The 19,679-nt window shown below is 37.6% G+C and overlaps 1 protein-coding gene across 1 annotated transcript; it reads right to left on the minus strand.

Moving 5' to 3' along the window:
- Positions 1 to 5,242: 5,242 nt before the first annotated feature.
- Positions 5,243 to 19,679, minus strand: avil (advillin). The gene is made up of 20 exons (XM_058791457.1): positions 19,542 to 19,679; positions 19,268 to 19,348; positions 17,777 to 17,851; positions 17,005 to 17,201; positions 15,965 to 16,073; positions 15,354 to 15,464; positions 15,069 to 15,274; positions 14,848 to 14,926; positions 13,882 to 13,980; positions 13,112 to 13,265; positions 12,759 to 12,859; positions 12,429 to 12,566; positions 11,099 to 11,257; positions 10,180 to 10,359; positions 9,886 to 10,034; positions 7,330 to 7,474; positions 6,919 to 7,107; positions 6,720 to 6,788; positions 6,514 to 6,621; positions 5,243 to 5,597 (listed from the first exon to the last, which is right to left on the minus strand). Exons 2-20 carry the CDS (start codon positions 19,325 to 19,327, stop codon positions 5,484 to 5,486), a joined length of 2,442 nt encoding a protein of 813 aa, XP_058647440.1. The 5' UTR covers positions 19,328 to 19,348; positions 19,542 to 19,679; the 3' UTR covers positions 5,243 to 5,483.

Here is a 19,679-nt window from a genome sequence, read left to right on the forward strand (position 1 = left end):
AGTGTTGTAAATACTATAATATATACCGTATAATAAACTTTAGTATGGTTCAAAAACACTATAGTATTTACTATAAATTACTGTAGTATTTTTTCATGTGGGATAACATTGTAACTCACTCAGAAATAACTTGTGATGACAGAATCTGCCAAAAAAAATAACTAGAAAGAAAGAAAAACATTTATTTATTTATTATACATTTATTTAGAAATAAATGTATAATGAAAATAAAATGAACATATTTGTCATTGTATTGACAACAGAATAAATAGTTTTCTTTAATGGAGAAAATAAAAGTATCATTCCAGTATTTTAAACAAGATGGCAGTTCCAGAATAGTTGGGATAACATCTTTACAGAATACACATTCATTATTCATTTCAAGTTTAAACTTTTTAATAGTATATTCTTAATAGTATATATTTTGAATGATTTTTAAAGTTACCTCTTAAAAAATAATTATAAATATAATTTTATTGGTTTCTTACATATTTTTTGTTACAATGATTCCGTGTTTCCAATATAATTACACAAGAGGGAGTAGTATTGCCACTACAAATATATTTTCATTATTATACTATGTTTAATATCTACACCTTCTAAACGGACAATTTCAGGATTGTGTTTCTTTGTGTTTGTGCTCTTTGTGTGTGTGTGTGTAAATGCAGTTAAGGATTTATTAAAACAAAAACACAAAGTACATCCAAGCATGGCAATGGCAATGGCACAAGGGCACACGAAACAGCCTTTACAGGACAACATCAGACAAAGTACTAATGGCAACAAGAGGGCTATTAAACACTAAGGGTCATATGACAAGAACCAACCAATGAGCAAACAGAACTGAGAACCACATGACAGGACGATAACCAATGAGGAACAAGACACAAGACTAGAACAGCCAATTACAACATGACACATACACAAGGCAGAAATACATGAGGGCAAGGGACGCATGACACTAACAGCATGAATCAAATGACAAAATAAAAGATATGAAAACAAGAACATGAAACAAACCCCAAAACAGGCGTGACAGTGTGTGTGTGTGTGTGTGTGTGTGTGTGTGTGTGAGTGCGTGTGTGCATGTGTTCGTGTGTTCTCTGTGTTTCCTTATAGTTCTGTTCTCATTTTGCTACCTTGGTTAGGCCTACTGATTAATCCCACTTGTTTGTAGTTTATTTGTCTATGTATGTGTAGGCAGGGATGGGCAGTATGTATGATACATGGCTAACACTTTAGAATACTGTTCCATCATTAATGAATAACTACAACAGAAAACATGAGTAATGCAATGTAAGCACTCTAATAACTACTGGTATTTAACAAGAAACTCTGATTAATGAATTAGTAAGAAATAGTGCTTAGTCGAATGTGGTAGTTCACTATTAGCTAATCAGTAACTATTGTTTTTTTTCATACCTCCCCAAGTACTTCTAAGAACTACTGTATACATGTTCATAATTAATATGAATAATGCATAATGTATAATATATAATCTATATGTATAATGTATAATCTCGTATACATAATGTATAATGTATAATCATAATAATGTATAATCTCTGTGCAGCTGGATCCTGGACTTCCTGACAGGCAGAAGTCAGGTGGTCAGAATGGCCAACAACACCTCATCTCCCCTGACCCTCAACACTGGTGCCCCGCAGGGCTGCGTTCTCAGCCCACTCCTGTACTCCCTGTACACACACGACTGTACAGCTACACACAGCTCCAACGTCATCGTCAAATTTGCAGATGACACAACGGTGATAGGCCTGATCACCGACAATGATGAGACGGCCTACAGAGAGGAGGTGAGTACCCTGACTAAATGGTGCCAGGAGAACCACCTCTCACTCAACATCGACAAGACCAAGGAGCTGGTGGTGGATTTCAGGAGACAGAGCAGAGAACACACACCCATCTCCATCGACAAGACACCTGTGGAGCGGGTAGACAGCTTTAAGTTCCTCGGCGTTCACATCACTGAGGATCTCACATGGTCCACACACACAGACGCAGTGCTGAAGAAGGCACATCAGCGCCTCTTCTTCCTGAGACGGCTGAGGAAGTTTGAAATGAGCCCCAGCATCCTCAGATCCTTCTACACCTGCACTGTGGAGAGCATCCTGACCGGCTGCATCACTGTCTGGTTTGGAAACAACACTGCTGGCAACCGCAAAGCTCTGCAAAGGGTCGTGCGAACTGCCAGCCACATTGTTGGAGGTGAGCTTCCCTCCCTCCAGGACATCTACACCAGGCGGTGCATAAGAAAAACCAGGAGGATCATCAAGGACTCCAGCCATCCATCCCACAGACTGCTCTCTCTGCTGCCCTCAGGGAGACGTCTCCGCAGCATCCGATCCCGCACTAGCCGACTGAGGGACAGCTTCTTCCCTCATGCTATCAGGCTAATGAACAATCAGAACTAATACACCCTACAGCACACTCCTACTCACACAACATGCCACGCACTGCACTTTAACACTGTTCTACCGGACTACACACACACACTGCAATAATACAACCTATCTACTATCACTGGATACCATACAATGCACATCCATGACATTACATATGTAAATCTGTTGCACCTTTGCACAACTATCTATTGCACTACTAATCTGATGTAAATGTACAATCTCTGGCACTTTCACATATTACTATGTATAGATGTGTACATAATGTAGAATGTGCACTAGTAACTATGTCTTTATAGTACACTGTGTATTGAGTATATGTATGTGCATTTTGCACATTGTCTTCTGTACAGTCTGTACTGTCAATATGTAAATTGTTTTTGTTTGTTTTGTTTTTCTCTTTCACTGTCTGGAGCACGCTCTTAAGAATTTCACTCACCAAGGCACTTGTGCTGTGGTGATGTGACAATAAAGTGATTTGATTTGATTTGATTTGATTAATTCTAAAGTAAAGGTCATGGTAACCCACTAGTAATGACTTAAGTATTACCAAATCCTTCTGAAGGGTTTACTAATTATTTGCATCAGTATTCTAAAGTGAATAATATGATAATTCTCTAGTAACGACTGAAATCATAGCAAGCTTTTAAGAGTTTTGTAAAGCATTGGATAGTAATTATTCAGGTGTAATAATTACTACATCCTTCTAAAGACATTATTTGGATCAGTATTCTAAAGTGAAGATCGTGATAACTCCCTAGTAATGACTGAAATCATTGTAAACTTTGGTTTTTGTAAGGTTCTGGTTAGTAATTAATTTAGCTAGATTTGGTAACACTTAAATCATTACTAGTGGGTTACCGTGATCTTCACTTTAGAATACTGATCCAAATAATTAGTAATTTCTTCAGAAGGATGTAGTAACACTTGAGTCATTATCCAAAACCTTACATATATTCAAAAGCCCATATTAGGGAGTTGTCATGCTTTTCACTTTAGAATACTGATCCAAGTAATTAGTAGTTCATTTAGAAGGATTTGGTAATATTTGAGTCATTACTAGTGGGTTACCATGATCTACACTTTAGAATTAATTATACGTAATTCACATTAATTATGAACCTGTATACAGTAGTTCTTAGTAGTTCTTCAGGATATATGAAAAAAAAAAAAAAAGAGTAGCTATTGATTAGCTAATAGTGAACTACCAGTTTCAACTGAGCGCTATTACTTAATATATTGTTAACCAGAGTTTCTTGTTTGTTAATAGTAGTTACTAGAGTATTAATAGTGCGTTAGTCATTTGCGTAACGTGTAGTCAGACTCAAGATACAGACAGGTTGGAATGAAACAGATGGGTTTATTGAACAGATGTCAAGGTATAGCAGAAACAGGGGAGTAATGGCAGACATAGAGTCTTTGATGAGATGAGCAATGATACTGATTCGGTTTTGGAAAGCGTGAGATGACAGAGAGTTTCCCAGGAGCTGGTATTGGGGATCAGATGCAGGTAAGTATTCGGAGCACACACACAGGAACACAAGGAGAGGACGAAGAAAATCGGGAGACTTGGAACAGGAATTCAGGTAAGTAGCTTGGCATATGAGTTGAGTCCTTATCCACAATGGAGACCAGACAATGAGCTTGTGTGAACTGCGTGCTCTTATACTGTGGTGCTGGTGATTAGTGAATGACGGTCAGGTGCGTGTGATCAGAACTCCGGTGATTGAGATCTCTGATCGGTGGATGAGCCTGGTGTATCCGTGACAATTTGTTCCTGTGTAGTGATTCTTTAATGATGGAACAGTATTCTAAAGTGTTACTGATACATGTATTTCAAATACAAAATAGGATTTTGTAATTTGATAGGGTTGATGAAAACGGCTTCATATTTTGTATCAAAATACTTTAGTGTTTTGTATTTTTATGGTTTTAAAATACTGTAAAAAACTTTGTTAGAAGTCTACATGACATCATAAAAATGCGGCCTCTTATTGGTGCCTACTCAGTAGTTGTCACACTCTGTGATGGTGAGGAACGATGAGACGAGGAATGGCGAACACAGTCTTTAATACAATCCAAACACAGGGTACATCCACACTGGAAACGGCAGGAAACACACGAACATAACAAGCAGACCCAACAAACACTAACTGAACAGACTGGGGCTTATAAACACAGGATAATGAGGGACAGACAGGTGCGGGGAATCAACTAATAATCAAATTAAACGAGGACAGGAACAAGACCAAATAAGGACAAACAGGAACAGAAACGGGGCAGAGCAAGACACAGACAGTCCAGAATCATGACAGTAGTTTGCTCAGACTTGTTACTACACTATTAATGTGCATGTGTCCTCTATACTTCTATGGCTCTCAATAGATTCAGTGGTTGGAGTTGGGTTAATACTCCTTGACAAGTTCTGTTGCTACTTTCTGATTATGTTTCTGGCTACATTTAAAATCAAAACATATTGATCATTTGATAATTGTTAAAATGTTAAAATGTTTGTTTTCAACTTCCAAATAGGTGTCAAGTGATTGATAAATAAATATTTGATTGCTGAATAGTGTACCCTAACTGAAGTAGCTGTTTAGTAGGGTCATGATTTTGCACACCATTGCATGAATGACTGCCTGACACATAATATATTATTATATTTATATTAATATAAATTATATCATATATAAATATATTTAATATATAAATGTATTTTTTCTTAAATATATACATGCGTGTGTGTATTTATATATACATAATAAATGTACACATTACACACACATATATTATGCAAAAAAACTTTTATTTTGGATGCGATTAATCGCGATTAATTGTTTGACAGCACTAAAATATACATATTTTTATTTTGCTTTCACCAAAAACAGTACAAGGCCCACAATTAAACTGCAATATGCTTATTGTGTCTGGAACATATGAACGATTACATTAGTGATATCAATTATGACAAAAGATTTAAATGATTAAATTTGAAATAGGAAATATAGATGCATCTTTGCTCCCTCTTCCCACTACCAGCACTTACAAAACATATGTCACTTTTCAAAACAATCCCTTTTCTTTCTTAATGGTCTTCTGTTTCCACTGAGGCAAACTGTCAAACTCTTCTCTGGAGGTTCCAAGTATGGTCTGGAAATCTTCGTCAGAGAGATATCTCTAATATAACATGAAAAGGAGATAGAAAAAGTATGATGTACTGTAAATGTATGAAAATGATTTTAATCACTATAAGAAGAACTGTGTTAACTCATATGAGGTGACAGAAATTAGAATGTTTTATACAGCAGCATACATTGCTTTCAACAAAGCAACACTAGACTTTTATTCAAATGTATTCAAATATTTTAGTCAATATTTGTGCACAGTGCAATGTCTACATTTGAAGAGTTCAGATGCGAAAGCCTCTAAGTGCCATCTGAAATTTTCTTCTAAAATTAGTATTTTCTCAGGCTCCTATGTTTATGTTCAGTTATTTCACTTTAGTGGGAATGAAAATAACCTATTCATTGACATTAAAGTGAAATTACTGAACCCACACATAGGAGCCTGATAAAAATGCTCATTTTAGAAGAAGATTTCAAACAGCTCTCAGAGACTTTTTCATCTGATCTCTCCATTTACATTCATGGGTGCTTTTGTCTGAGCTGTCGAAATTGGTTATGTAACAAGGCGTGTCCTTAAATGATTAACGTCAGACTTTGTGCAAATCTGACAAACCGCCTAGGAAAATGTTCCAAGAAATAAAATATAAATCAATCTGAATGTCCTTATTTCCATGCGTAAATTTTTGCTTACATTGAACCTCATAGAGCAGGATAATTTACATCAATTAATCAACATGGGCCATGATCAGCTTGTAATTTGACAAGAAGATGTCAGGAAGGTCTGTATAGACTGCAGGTGGCAAATTTCTTGGGAACTCGATAAATCCAAATGACAACAATATTTTCTTGGTGGACAACAGAACAATTTAGAGCAAAAACAGCTTTTTCCCTACTTACAATAGGATCACCTTGTGTTGCTTGAATGCTTGATCAAGCTCCTGTAAACCAAAACATGAAGCTGTACGCACCTCTCTGTGTGAGGGGTCCACATTCTCAGGCAGCTCTCCAGCCAGTTTGTTAATCAGCATTTCTGGTGCATATTGTGGGATGGTTTTACTCTCCGCACCATTGGATCCCTGTCATGAGAAATTACAATTTGATGCAAATCTTTTATGCAAATCAGGCAAATATTGACTGAAATGTGTATTATATACAAGGGTACAAAGGATCATACAGAATCAACTTTAGTGGGCAATGTAATCTCTCCTAACTCCTCCTTCAGCTGCTCATAGGTTTTGCCACCCTAGTACAAGGATAAAAGCCATGTGTGAATTACAACAAAACGAGTTTTGTTCATCAGCAGAGAATGACTCCTTAAATAGTAGGCCTGTAAATCTCTTTCAGCATGTTGATACAATGCAAATCAAACCTACGCTCCATTTTGTTGGGTCCCAGGCCATGAACCACCCAGTAAAGGTAGGAGGTTCAAAACCCTGCTTCACCAATATCACAGGTGTGTCAGGGTCCCGGGATCCAGGATGAGTCCGCAGGTATTCCTGGCAAGTTGTCACAGATTCCTTACGCTCCACATCATTGGCTTCATTTCCAATCCAAAGAAAGACCTAGAAGAGCCGAAGGCTGCGTTTAGGACTCTAGTAATCTAATCTACTTCTCATGATATTTAGGGTCAACGCTTACATTGTTATGACAGCTGCTATATTGTTATTATTCAGATGTCTGCATACCGGTGATACTATTGTAGAAACATCGCCTTTCACCATCAAACTTTACATTTCATTACAGAGGAACAGAGTATAGTTTTAGTTCAAACTGTGCTGGTCTACCTGATCCCACGTGTCCAAAAGCATGACGTCGTCCTCTCTCAGATCATCCTGCGTGAACTGGGTTACCTCAGTGGCAATAAACTGGCCGGTCTTATTGGAGCATTCAAAAAGACGTGGTTGATGATCTAGAGTAACCTGCTGTAATCTTTAAGAAGACGTGACATCAAAAGCCAAGAATGAAAAACCTTTTCCCACATTCCCACAAAAGCTGTCACTTTCAAGAAGGTACACCTTTGTACCATAAGGGGCTTTCGCACTGCATACTTCTAGGAACTTGAAGTCAGGAACTGTAACGGAACTTCCACCAATAGTTCTAGGAACTATGAAAAGGTTCCTCCAGAGCGAAAGCCCCTATATTAACCCCTAAAGGGTGCATATTAGTACCTTAAAGGGGTCACGTACTGAGAAACCAAAATTCCCTTCATCTTTTGACATATAAGAGGTACTATAAAACATCCTGTAAGTTTCAGAACTTTCTCGTTAGTCTAAAAACAGCTTGTATTGAAGCCAGTCTGCCAAAACACCTCCGCAGAAGATCAATGCCTGCTTCTACAGCTCTGCCTGTTTAGCCCCGCCCACCGATTCTACATCACTGCCTTTTAAGCCCCACCCACCGACTCTACAGCTCTGCCTGTTTATCCCCGCACACAAATTCTATATCACTGTCTAGTTATGCATGTAGTGTGAATAACAAGAGAGGCAAATGCAGGTCTATGCAGAAACCAAATGATAAAGATGCTCTGAAGACGAAAAGATGCTGTGCAGTGCCGAGCTGTGGAACAACAATTTTGTATTGACTTCCTTCTGATCATAATGTTAGGAAAGAGTGGATGAACTTTATTTTGAATTAAAATCCAGACCGTATCAGTAAGAACTCAGTCCTTTGTTCAGTTCATTTTACTGCAGATTCGTTTACAAACAAGTCTTGATTCAACGTGGGATTTTCAGAAAGATTGAAACTAAAAGATGATGTTGTGCTGACTATATTGGATCCGACAGTTATGTCACAACACACAAGTGTGAGTAACTGTTTTATTATGTGATCACTATTGCTTTGTCTGTAATTATAGGTCATTTGATATGTAGGGTACAATGGGGCTAACGGCGCACTGGGGTAAAAGGCGCCTTTGATATTATTTTCATCTAAACCACTAGATGGCACAAAAACATGGCTTTGCACTTTCCAAAACATTGGCTTTTCAAGATGCACGTGTATATTTATCTGATCTTTGACGCGATCGCGCGTAGCAGCGCGAAGTTGATTCTGTGCTTACTTGATCTAATATTTTATGTTTTTTAAAATGTTGTAGATGCAAGTAGCAAATGAGAATTTCTCGATTTAATGCATATATTTTGAGACAAAGGTCTTCTTTATGATTTTCAGTTTTGTTTAAGATAATTAAAGCAACAGTTTTTAAATAATGAAGAATATGTAAAAGTATGGTATTTGGGGTAAAAAGCGCCCCTGCTGTTGGGGCTAAAGGCGCACAGTAATTAACATGATAATTAATAGATGGTTGACTTTTCCATTTGTTGACATGACATGGTTAGATTCAGATGGTAAATATCATATATTATGGTGGGTGTCCATATTAGAGATAATCAGAATGTTTAGAATGAAACCATCATATTTAAAAACATGATATTAATCATATTATATAATAAAATATCATTTGTTGTTACTACTGTAAATATATATTAAATTATTATTGGATCTCCTTCAATACTTTCATAATCTTAACTTATTAAAATGATTTTGTTTCTGTATTTTAAAATATATATTTTTATATTAACATATTTTAATGACAGTATATTTATTGAACAAAAATTCATTATTTTATTTTTCAAAATAAGCAGAAAATACTTTGCTAAAGTGATTGTTTTGAACAAGTATTAACTTAGACATTATTTTAAAAAACATTATTTTAGCTGAAGTATTTGTATCAATACCGTGTGCCTTTTACCCCATGCTGGTGGGCCTTTTACCCCGTGTGTGGGGTAAAAGGCCCCCCTTGCCACCTCATACATGTATACGATTTTTAAACAAAATAAACAACTTGAATGATTTATTTCCACACAAAATCTGTTGCTCCATTAATGTTCAATACAACGTATATATTTTTTCTGCAATTATACATTTTAGGCGCAGTGAATAGCACATTTTTTCTTAAGGGGGGCCTTTAGCCCCATTGTACCCTACTGTGTTTATGCGTTTTTGACCTAAATCACAGCAGTGTCCATCTGAGGGACGTAGGCTGTCAAATATACACAACTGTTAGTTATATCATTATATCAGTGGGCGTTTACTTCCAAGTCTACAATCCTCCACATCTATTCAAACAGAGCATTCTGATGAGCGGGACAAAAACAGGACAGAAAATAGCCTATTATTTATAAATTATGTTTTTTGATGTAAAAATCTTGATAACATTATAAATAGACCTCAGAGAACAGAACAAAATAAAAAAACACTGGCAGTTCATGTCCCATCGACAGCTTTTAAACCATTTTCTGAGATTGCTTGGAATCTTGTAGCACAAATAAGGTTTGGTGTACCTTCTGTCACTTGCATATGGTCCTTTTCCACCTAAGATTTCCCAGAATTCATTTGGCTCCTGTCCCTCAGCCATGATCTCCTCTGATGAGCCTCGGCCAGTAAAGGAGGCCACCTCCTTTGCCATGGCCCTTTCATCACCACTGGACCCCTGAGAGGTTATATATAGAGTTTAGTACTGCTTTCCCAATAATGTCCATTATGTGGACAGTAGGGGTGGACATTGCTTGACAGCTGCTGAGTGCTTTTTTCCAATAAAATACTACCAGTGTCATGAAAGTAGAAAGACTGCGTACTTTGCCATACCACAGGTAGATGCCATTCTGGCTTTTCAAGAGGAAGACATCATTGGAGTTTAGCGAGGCCACCAGAGCTGGCACCTCTATAGCTTTTGAATTGGTTGGGTGAGAGCCGCAGATCTGAAACAGGCGGACGGGCGGCTCTGGCTCCGGGGCGCTCTTTCTGGATGTCCCTCCCTGGGATGGAAACAAAGCAATATTTAAGTATTAAGAAAACAGAACATTTATGCACGTTCGTAATAAAATCTTGGTGACACTTTATTTTAAGGTCTCTTAACTAGTTGCTTATTAGCATGCATATTACTAGAATATTAGCCATTTATTGGTAGTAATTAAGCACATTAACGCCTTATTCTACATGACCTTATTCTACATACCTAATCCTACCCAATACCTAAACTTAACAACTACCGCACTAACTATTAATTAGGAGTTTATTGCAAATTAGGAGTTTATTGAGGGAAAAGTCGTAGTTAATAGTGAATAAGTGTTCCCTATTCTAAAGTGTTACCAAAATCTTTAGCTCATAATGTCAGCGTCTTTCACATAAGGTAATAGGTTATTGTATGTCTGAGAAATGTATTACATTATGAACACATTGTAGCAATTTATAATGTTATGGCAGTTTCTAATGTAAAAGCAGCACATAATGTATAGGTGAAAAAAAAATGTTTAAACTTAATATCTTAATAGTAGTTTGTGTTTTAGAAGTCAACCAGTGAATTTTACTTCCCGTCACATTTACACAGAATGTGACTTGTGTATTAAGAGCATTTCTGTGAAAATTCAAAAGGAAAAGGATAGAAGTTGAGCACAGAACCATGTACCACCTGCCAAATGAATGCTTAAGCTGACAAACAGATCACTAACCAAATGTCTTTTAAAATATCTCTATTTAAAACAAGTAATATGCTACCTCGAAGATAACCATCTTGCCCCTGAAGATGGCCATGAAGTGCCGTGGTTCCTTCCCCATGGAGACTCTCACTTGAACAGGCTGACCTCCATACTGCTGGTCCAGAGTCACAGCCTGATACGCACAAGCCGTCACCTCGTCCTGAGATGCATGACGTCCCTGCCAGCAAAACAGATCACCCTCATTATTACGTACGACTTGTCATTCATCGCTCATCTTCACTGAGAAGATCAGCTATGTTAAGCATTAAAGCTTACTGAGTTCACCAGTATTGTGTAGATTTAACAGTTGTTCTGTCACGGTGCGCTGGGGAGGAAGCATCGAGGAGACAAGGAGTTCTTCAGAATACAAATCTTTAATAATTTCAAACATGGAAGACATTTACAGAATGACGTAAAACAGCAGACAAAGAACCAGGGGAGAACACAGGACTTAGAAACACGGGGAACGTAATCAGGAAGAACAGAAGCAGGTGGAGTAATTAATCAAAAACCATGGAAACTAATAATAAGAACCAGAACTAAACCAAATAAGGGTAGACAGGAACACAACGGGAACAAACATGTGACAGATAGGGGGGGGGGGGTCCTGGAGGCTGGTGCAGGACCGGGACACAGAGGAAGCCTCCAGGGCAGATCAGGCAGACCCGGAGAACCATGGTGGATCACGGGACTCCGGCGGCCATGGCGGGTCAGGGGACTCGGGCGGCCATGGCATATGGCCCCTCCAAAAAATTTTCCAGGGGGAAACTATGACGTCTGGTGGGCACTCAGGTGGAGCGGGCTCTGGTGGGCGCTCAGGAGAAGCAGGCACTGGAGGGCGTGGACGGCGGCGGGCTTGACTTCGGAGCCACAGACGGCGGAGGGCGTGAGAAAGCTGTGGACGGTGGCATTGATTTCCCCGCGGACGGCGGGCTTGAGGGAGCCGTGGACGGCGGCATTGATTTCCCACCACGAATGGCAGGCTTGAGAGCCGCGGATGGCAGGCTTAAGTAATTAAGCACATATTAATGCCTTATTCTACATGACCTTATTCTACATCCCTAATCCTACCCAATACCTAAACTTAACAACTACCGCACTAACTATTAATAAGCAGAAAATTAAATATATAAATATAGGTCATAGTTAATAGTTAATAAGTGTTCCCTATTCTAAAGTGTTACCGTTTTATTTTATGGGTTTATAACTACATTGTGTTAACATCACATGATGTGACGTTACACTCTCTCATATGCTCATAATGTGACTTTTTTGGACGTAAAATTATCAACAATTATTAGTGCCATAAAACTCTCTTCTACATAGATAAAGGAAATATGTCACTTTACCTTCCACATGTAAAGAATGTAGCTGTTCCTGCCATTAACATCATAGCTGTACAGTATCAGATAGCAGTCGCCTCCATAGAAGTATCCATGCATTTCAGGTTCCACCTCCACCATCTCCAAATTCTCAATGCGCCACACCTAAGGATGGAGAAGTCTTTAGAGATGACATTGACTGATGACTTTTTTCATGCATGTTCTTTTTTTTTCATTTTCTGTCAATTATTTCTGTTATCTCAATTATCTCTATGTGTATATTACATCCTGATAGCATAAATCGTAGGTATGTGCTGGGGGTTTTTTTTCGTTGTTGTTTTTTTTGTTTCCTCTTACCTGCTTTTGTCCGCTGCCATCATCCACCAAGCGCTCCTGTGCAGCAACATCAGGCATCACATACATCCTAGTGGCATCGAACTTTTCTTGAGTGATATCAGCTAATTAATGAAAGAATAGAGCAAAGCTTATGGACCAACATGCAGTCATTATACTTATTCTGTTCATCATCACAGCTATCTACAATCAGCATCATGGCTACAGATACAGACTACAATGAAAACAAGCTTCACAATGGTCTACAAATATAACAACTTCACACTTCTCTACAAAATACATTTGGTGACTTTCAGCTGAAAAAACAGTACAATAAAGCTATACGTCTCAAAGAAAGCATGGCGTCAGACACATACCCACTTTCCCTACATTGTGTGTCCGACCCAGACCTGCTGTCTGCTCTTTGACAGTCCAGCTCTTGAAGAGTTGTTTGAAGAGAGCCGATTCTCCTCCGTCACTGATAGCCTCCACTTTAGTAGTGAGTGGGTAACCCTTAATTTTAATGAACTCCTGTAGAATTAATCACATTAGTCATTTGTAAGTAAATCAAACATTAATTCAAGTCTTATCATGATGACATCTGATAAAAACATCACAATAATTCACAATAATCCACACTACTCCAGTTCATCAGTTAATATCTTGAGAGGACAAAAGCTGAAACAAATCCATCATTAAGACATTTTTAACTAAAATCCGAGTCCACAATCCATAATATCACTTCCTCCAGTGAAAAGGTGCATCTCCTGTTGTCTCTCGAATCAAAATCCAGCCACATGTTTGTTTAGAGCTGTTTTGGACTGCTTTGTCTTGTAAACGGTGCTTGATCTGTGCAGATTTCTCTCCTGATTCAAACCAGATGACTTTTTCACTGGAGGAAGCACTATTATGGATTATGGACTCATATTTTAGCTGGAGCAGCGATTTATTTAAAAAGTCTTGTTTCTTACAAACACCACTATTGGTTAAACATCCAGGTTGTAGGTTCAATCCCTGCAAGGTTGTCAAAACGGTCAGTATTATGCAGCATACGAGTCATTAAGCATTATAGTAATAAAGGGAAAATCACTCTCCTCCAGTAGCGGCTGTTACAACAGAAATGGAAATGATAAAAATAGGAACTCACCAGAGCCCTGGTCATTGCTGCTTGTCTCTCTGCTTTGTTGGCTGTCTTTCCCTTCCACACAAATATTGACATTCCCCCCTGGTCCAAAATGTAGCAGTCCTGAAATAAATAAATGAATGAATGAACGAATGAATGCTCCATTTTCCATTAACTGAAATGCTACTAAATAACATAATTTTTCTTTGTAGTATATTTATATACACAACATAGTGTTGCAAAGGTAGTAATTAGGGTCAGAAACTTTGTGCATTTGTCATGTTCTGTTGTGATTATTCATTGTTACTAATTAGAGCACACCTGAGTTTGTTTGCCTGTGTATTTAAGCACTTCAGTTCTTTCTGTACATTGTCTGGTGTTGGCTGTGTTTTAATACACAATGTTACTTCGCTACTCATCTTTTGTGTGGCTCCTTCTCTTTGTCATCGTTTGTGGACCAGATTGTGACAGCATTAGTGTACTCCTTTTTTTTTTTTTTTTTTTTTTTTACATACGATATATATTCATAATAATATGATTTATTTATTTTTTTATATATATTTATATAAAAATATATTTTATATCTTTATATTTATCGGTTTAGTGTGCCACCGTAGTGGCATGTAGTTAACTACGATTCTCAGAGGCGAGTGCTGAGATGCCTTCCACAATTTTTATGTGAATTTATTAATTTGTGGTAATGGATTTTAAGGTAATAACTGAATTTAATTTCTAATTAACTCAAACACAGATATTATGTCTCAAAGGGTCTGTGATTGCTGTACAAACCTTTTCCATCAAAAGGTTTCTATATTTTAGAAATTTTTGTGAACTTACTTTCTGACCAACAAATTATAAATACAAATGAACACAATAACATGAAAGTAAATGTTTGGTTAAATGATGTTTTGGATTAACCTGAAATGGTCTAATGTGAGTAAACAATATAAGAGAGGAATAATTATGCATTTTACACAAATGACCACTTACATCGTGATTCAACATGTCCTGTGTGAGTGGACTGGTTGCAATCTCTGTGATGTTCATAGTTCCATTAGCGTCTGACACGCTGCAAAGTTCAAGGTTTGTTAGAGGACTGGTAGATATTCTAACTAGTGAACATTAGGTGAGCCAATTAATCAATCAAATGACATGTTAGTTAATACAAACAGCCAGCATGCAAGACATAAACTTGAGCTGACGGCACTTACTGATAGAGGGTGAGCTTAGACATTTGCTCCCGGTCAGTTATATCATCTGGAGTCCCGCTGGGCAGTTTAGAGGGCCGTTCACCCAAAATGCTCACAATCAATTCCATTAATGATGGGGAGTTTGCTTCTGCATCCCCCTCAATCACGCCGATTTCTGTCCGACCCCCTCTCTCACGATCCCTGATGTCCTTGGCCAGCATCATACCCTTACAGTCAACAAGGAGCAGCATACGATTACGATCTAAAACAACCCAAAACTTTACGATCGCACATGTACCTCATTACCTTCAGACGTTCTTGTTTGTTGCTTTCAGGGCCATTCCACTGGATAATGGTCTTGCCAAGATCCAGCAGAAAGACACTCCCCGTGTCAAAGCTGTTCCAGCTCATTTCCACCTGCAAATTGACCAGTGCATTCGATTATTTGTATCTTGAGGACCACATTAGGGACAATTTTGGTACCTGTGGTACTAGAAGACACTTAGTAATACTTAAAAGGATAATTCACCCAAAAATGAAGATTGCGTTCATCTTTGGAAAACAAATGAACATATTTTTAATTAAATACATAAATATGTGAATAAAAGAAATTAAATTAAATCTGTTCATCATATAAAGCCATCAAGTCTCTCCAGAAAATTGGAACTAAACCGCTCAACTAATATGGATTGGTTTTACGATCTCTTTATGAACTCTTTTTGAAGCATCAAAGTGGTAGATGCATGGACTGTCAATGGTGGGGCAGAAATCTCTCAGATTCCTCTAAAAATATTTTCATTAGTGTTCTGAAGGTGATCAAAATTCTTACGGGTTTGGAACGACATGAGGATGAGTAGATGATGACAGAATTCTCATTTTTGGGTGAACTGTCCCTTTAAGACGAACAGTTTGCTCACCTCTGTGCCAGTCACTTTCCTTTTTCCCTTCACATGCAGCAGTCTCTGAATGTTATAATTGTTTGTCTCCACATGGTTCATTCCCGTTGACACCCCTCCTGACTTATAACTAAGGATGTATAAAGACATATGCTTGAGATATGCTTTCTGTCATCGTCATAGACCAAACACATTCAAATTTGTGTCTATAAGAAGTAGCAGGGCCATTTCTGTCTACAGTATGAGTGGCCACTTAGGGGCCCCAAGACACCAGGGGGCCCTGTAAAGCGAAGTATTTTTTACTTAGATGCGCATGATTTAAAACCCTGATGTACTCTCTGCAATGTTCTACTTCGTTCTTCGCTGAGGGATGAACAGAAGTTTGAAGCGTCTGAGCAGCGGTACACTGATTAGATTAATATGTGCTTCCCTCTCAATGAAAAAATATTTATAAATAAACAAACAACAAAAATGACATTGGTGAGAATAGAGAGGTTAAAAAAGCATCTGATTATACAGATATGGATATGTTTGCACCAGTTCTGCACTCCAGTGTGTGTTCATGTGTTTACTTGTGTCTGATCTTGATGGACTGTTTGAAGAAATGAAACTATAATATTTAATCTATTATGAAATTCTCATGAACCAATGGCAGTTTAACAGCAGGTGCAAAGCTTGTGCTGACTAATGGTTTCAAACCTGACAGTTAAACAATTATAGGGGGTCCATAAAAAGAACTGAAATCACAACTTAGTTGGGTAACCCCTACTAATTATTCAATTTAGCCACTTGTAAAAGTATTTTTAATGTATTTATATTTTGTCATGTCAACCCATTATGTTTGTTGTTTTGCAATTTTATTAGTTTACAGCCACTGTTGTTGTTCTTATTTTTTGTCTAGCTTACACAAGTTTTATTTCTTTTTTTATCAATTATTTTCTCAATTATAATTAGAGCCGAGACATTTTTTTTGAAAAGCAGTGCTTTGAAACTAATCAAAGAAACAGCCAAACTTGACCGAATGCCTGGTGAGATGTGGACTGCAGTTTTCAGATGCTTACATTATGCCCTGCTTGAAATAGCCGCAGAAGATGCTGGACTCATGGTGCTGCACCTCGCGATGCTGGACAGGTGAGGAGCCCAGGAACTCATCCAGCTGAATGGCATAGACAGCAGCAGCTCCCTGTTCATCCAGTGTCGACATGGAGCCTACCCAGTAATGAATGTCATAGTATGCAGATTTGCCAGCTTTGCGTGTCTGCATATGGATGAAAGACATAGCATGTAAAACATGAGGCTTGATTATATGATGTCTATGCACCAATAGTTGTCTAACAGGAAACTGTTAGGTCAGGCTGAAGGGGTGAGGCGAGAACAATGGGCTTGTTATTAGAATTCAAAAATAAAACAAAAGACAACACAAACTACCCTGAGGAGGAAAAACTGTCCAAGCTCACACGGCATGGACATGGCAACACCTCACATACTGTAGAAACATCCACAATCAACGGGAACAGGACATAGAATACAGGGAGGGCAATTAGGATGCTAACGAGGGAGAACAGAGAGAGTGCAACATATGATGTGAACTAGAGAGCACGTGGCCGAACACCAAAAAAGACAGAAACGTCAAACGACGACACAGAACAAACAGTGGCCAGGATACCCTCACTAAAGAAACAAGAAGGAGGGAAGGGACTCACAAAGACAAGACAGAACTCTGCCACCAAACTGAGAACAGAGCTGACAGAACCCTGACAGAAACCACATGCAATTTGATCTTTTAGAACAGAACATAGTAACATAGGTTTCAGAAAGGTTTTTCTCACTTACTGAGAGCAATAAATAGCAGTCACTTTCATAAAAATGTCCATGAAATTTTTCCGACACCAAAACAAGATCCATTTTCTGGAGGAAGAAGGGGAAAAAGTGTGAAAGTGTGAAATTTCTTTGAAAACAGCTTGACAGCCTGTCCAAAAAACCTTGTTTAAAAACTTGACCAAATGACCTGTACACTACAAACGTTGCTCTCCAGATTACTGTTCACAAGCAATCACCAGCTGTATATACTGCACTTCACAATGGAAGCAGAGAAGCTTCTGTGTTTGGTGTTACATCCTCATGTTGCTCCTTTGTTACACACAGCAAATGGCCATTTATAGTAGTACTGTATACAGTTTTTGTATGCTGCAGCAACCAGCACTGTAAAATTACAGTCAGTCTGTAACTCTGCAATGACTGATTTGATTGTAATGTTATTTTCAATGCTTATTAGCATAATGTACTTCCTTGAAAAAAAAAAAAAAGAATGTCATTAGCCATTCTTTTGGAAAGGAGACCTTAGAATGCTGGAACTGGAAATAAAATAAAATAATCATTATTATTATTATTATCATTATTTTTATTGCAGGGCATACAGTTAGGGTCAGGTTAGGATAGGCTCATATTTGATTGTATAATTTATTGTATAATTAACTAATAGCAGTTTTCATACTTGTTAAGATTTGATAGCTGTATTATTTGGCCATACAAACATTTTGTTTCTAAAACATAAAACAAATACATAATGTACAGGGCTGCATTTCCCAGAAGCATCGTAAGCCTAAGTAGATCATAGGCTGGTTGCCACCAATGGTCTCTACAATCAACTTACCTTATGATGCTTTTGAGAAACGCTGCCCAGATTGTTTCAGTTGCTGTATATATCAATGATTACTTTTTTTTTTTTTTTTGGCCGTGGTTTGTAATCCTATGACTCATGAGACACAGACAAACCCTTTCACTGAATTTACACGATAAGTGCCATCCACACAATTCAAATCAAATCTGATCATTTCACAAAGGTCTGTTATTTAGTTTTCTTATAGCTGAATGTGTTAACAACGTTATGTGATTAATTGCAATTTACATTTTTTTCAATTTGTTTTTTAAATGTTATCAATTGCAATTTCTCACCTTTTTTTTAAATTGATAACCCTAATTATATTATTAAAACATTAAAATATCAAACCAATCTTTAAATCAAGCAAAAAGCACCAAAAAAGGTTCAATGTTATTATTTTGCAACATCTTCACACTATCATTTGCATGTTTTGCATACGGTACATCCAATTATTAATGCAATAGTTGACTTATATTCTTGTATATTACATGGAATGTAAAAAATGTCAAAAATACTTAGATCAAATCAGTGAACAAAGGCCATGCACCTCTCATATTTCATGTTTTATAGAAAGCATCTCAATCATATGTTTCTTTGAAAGATTTTAATAAAGTGTTCCACCATCAGCTTCCTCTTTCAGCATCTATTGCTAAGAAACCTACCTCGATTCTCCAAATGAGTATCCCTGGAGAGTGTGTGATGGCTCTGAATGTGTGTTGCATGATTCAGCGGTGTGCACCAGACTACAAACCAAGAGAGAAAAGGGTGCACTGGGATATTAGCCTTAATTCAGCATCATTATATTACGCTCCTTTCATGCTTAATAAGTAATTGCCATTATTTTACAGGTTTTATTACCTTTAGATAAATGTAAAGTAGTTTTATTAACAGCATACTGTTAAAGCAGCTTTAATTGGAACAAAACAAAAGTATTACCTTGAAGTCCAAACAGTGATTTCGAAGAGCTTTAGAGATGATTCTCCTCAGACGGATAAAGGCTGATGTGTAAGTCCAGCCAGAGACAAGTGAACAAGTCCAGGACCGTCTCTGATGCTAACAAGGCACAGAGCAAAA

The sequence above is a fragment of the Onychostoma macrolepis genome, chromosome 11, assembly GCF_012432095.1.
Source record: "Onychostoma macrolepis isolate SWU-2019 chromosome 11, ASM1243209v1, whole genome shotgun sequence".
In the NCBI taxonomy this organism is placed as follows: Eukaryota; Metazoa; Chordata; class Actinopteri; order Cypriniformes; family Cyprinidae; genus Onychostoma; species Onychostoma macrolepis.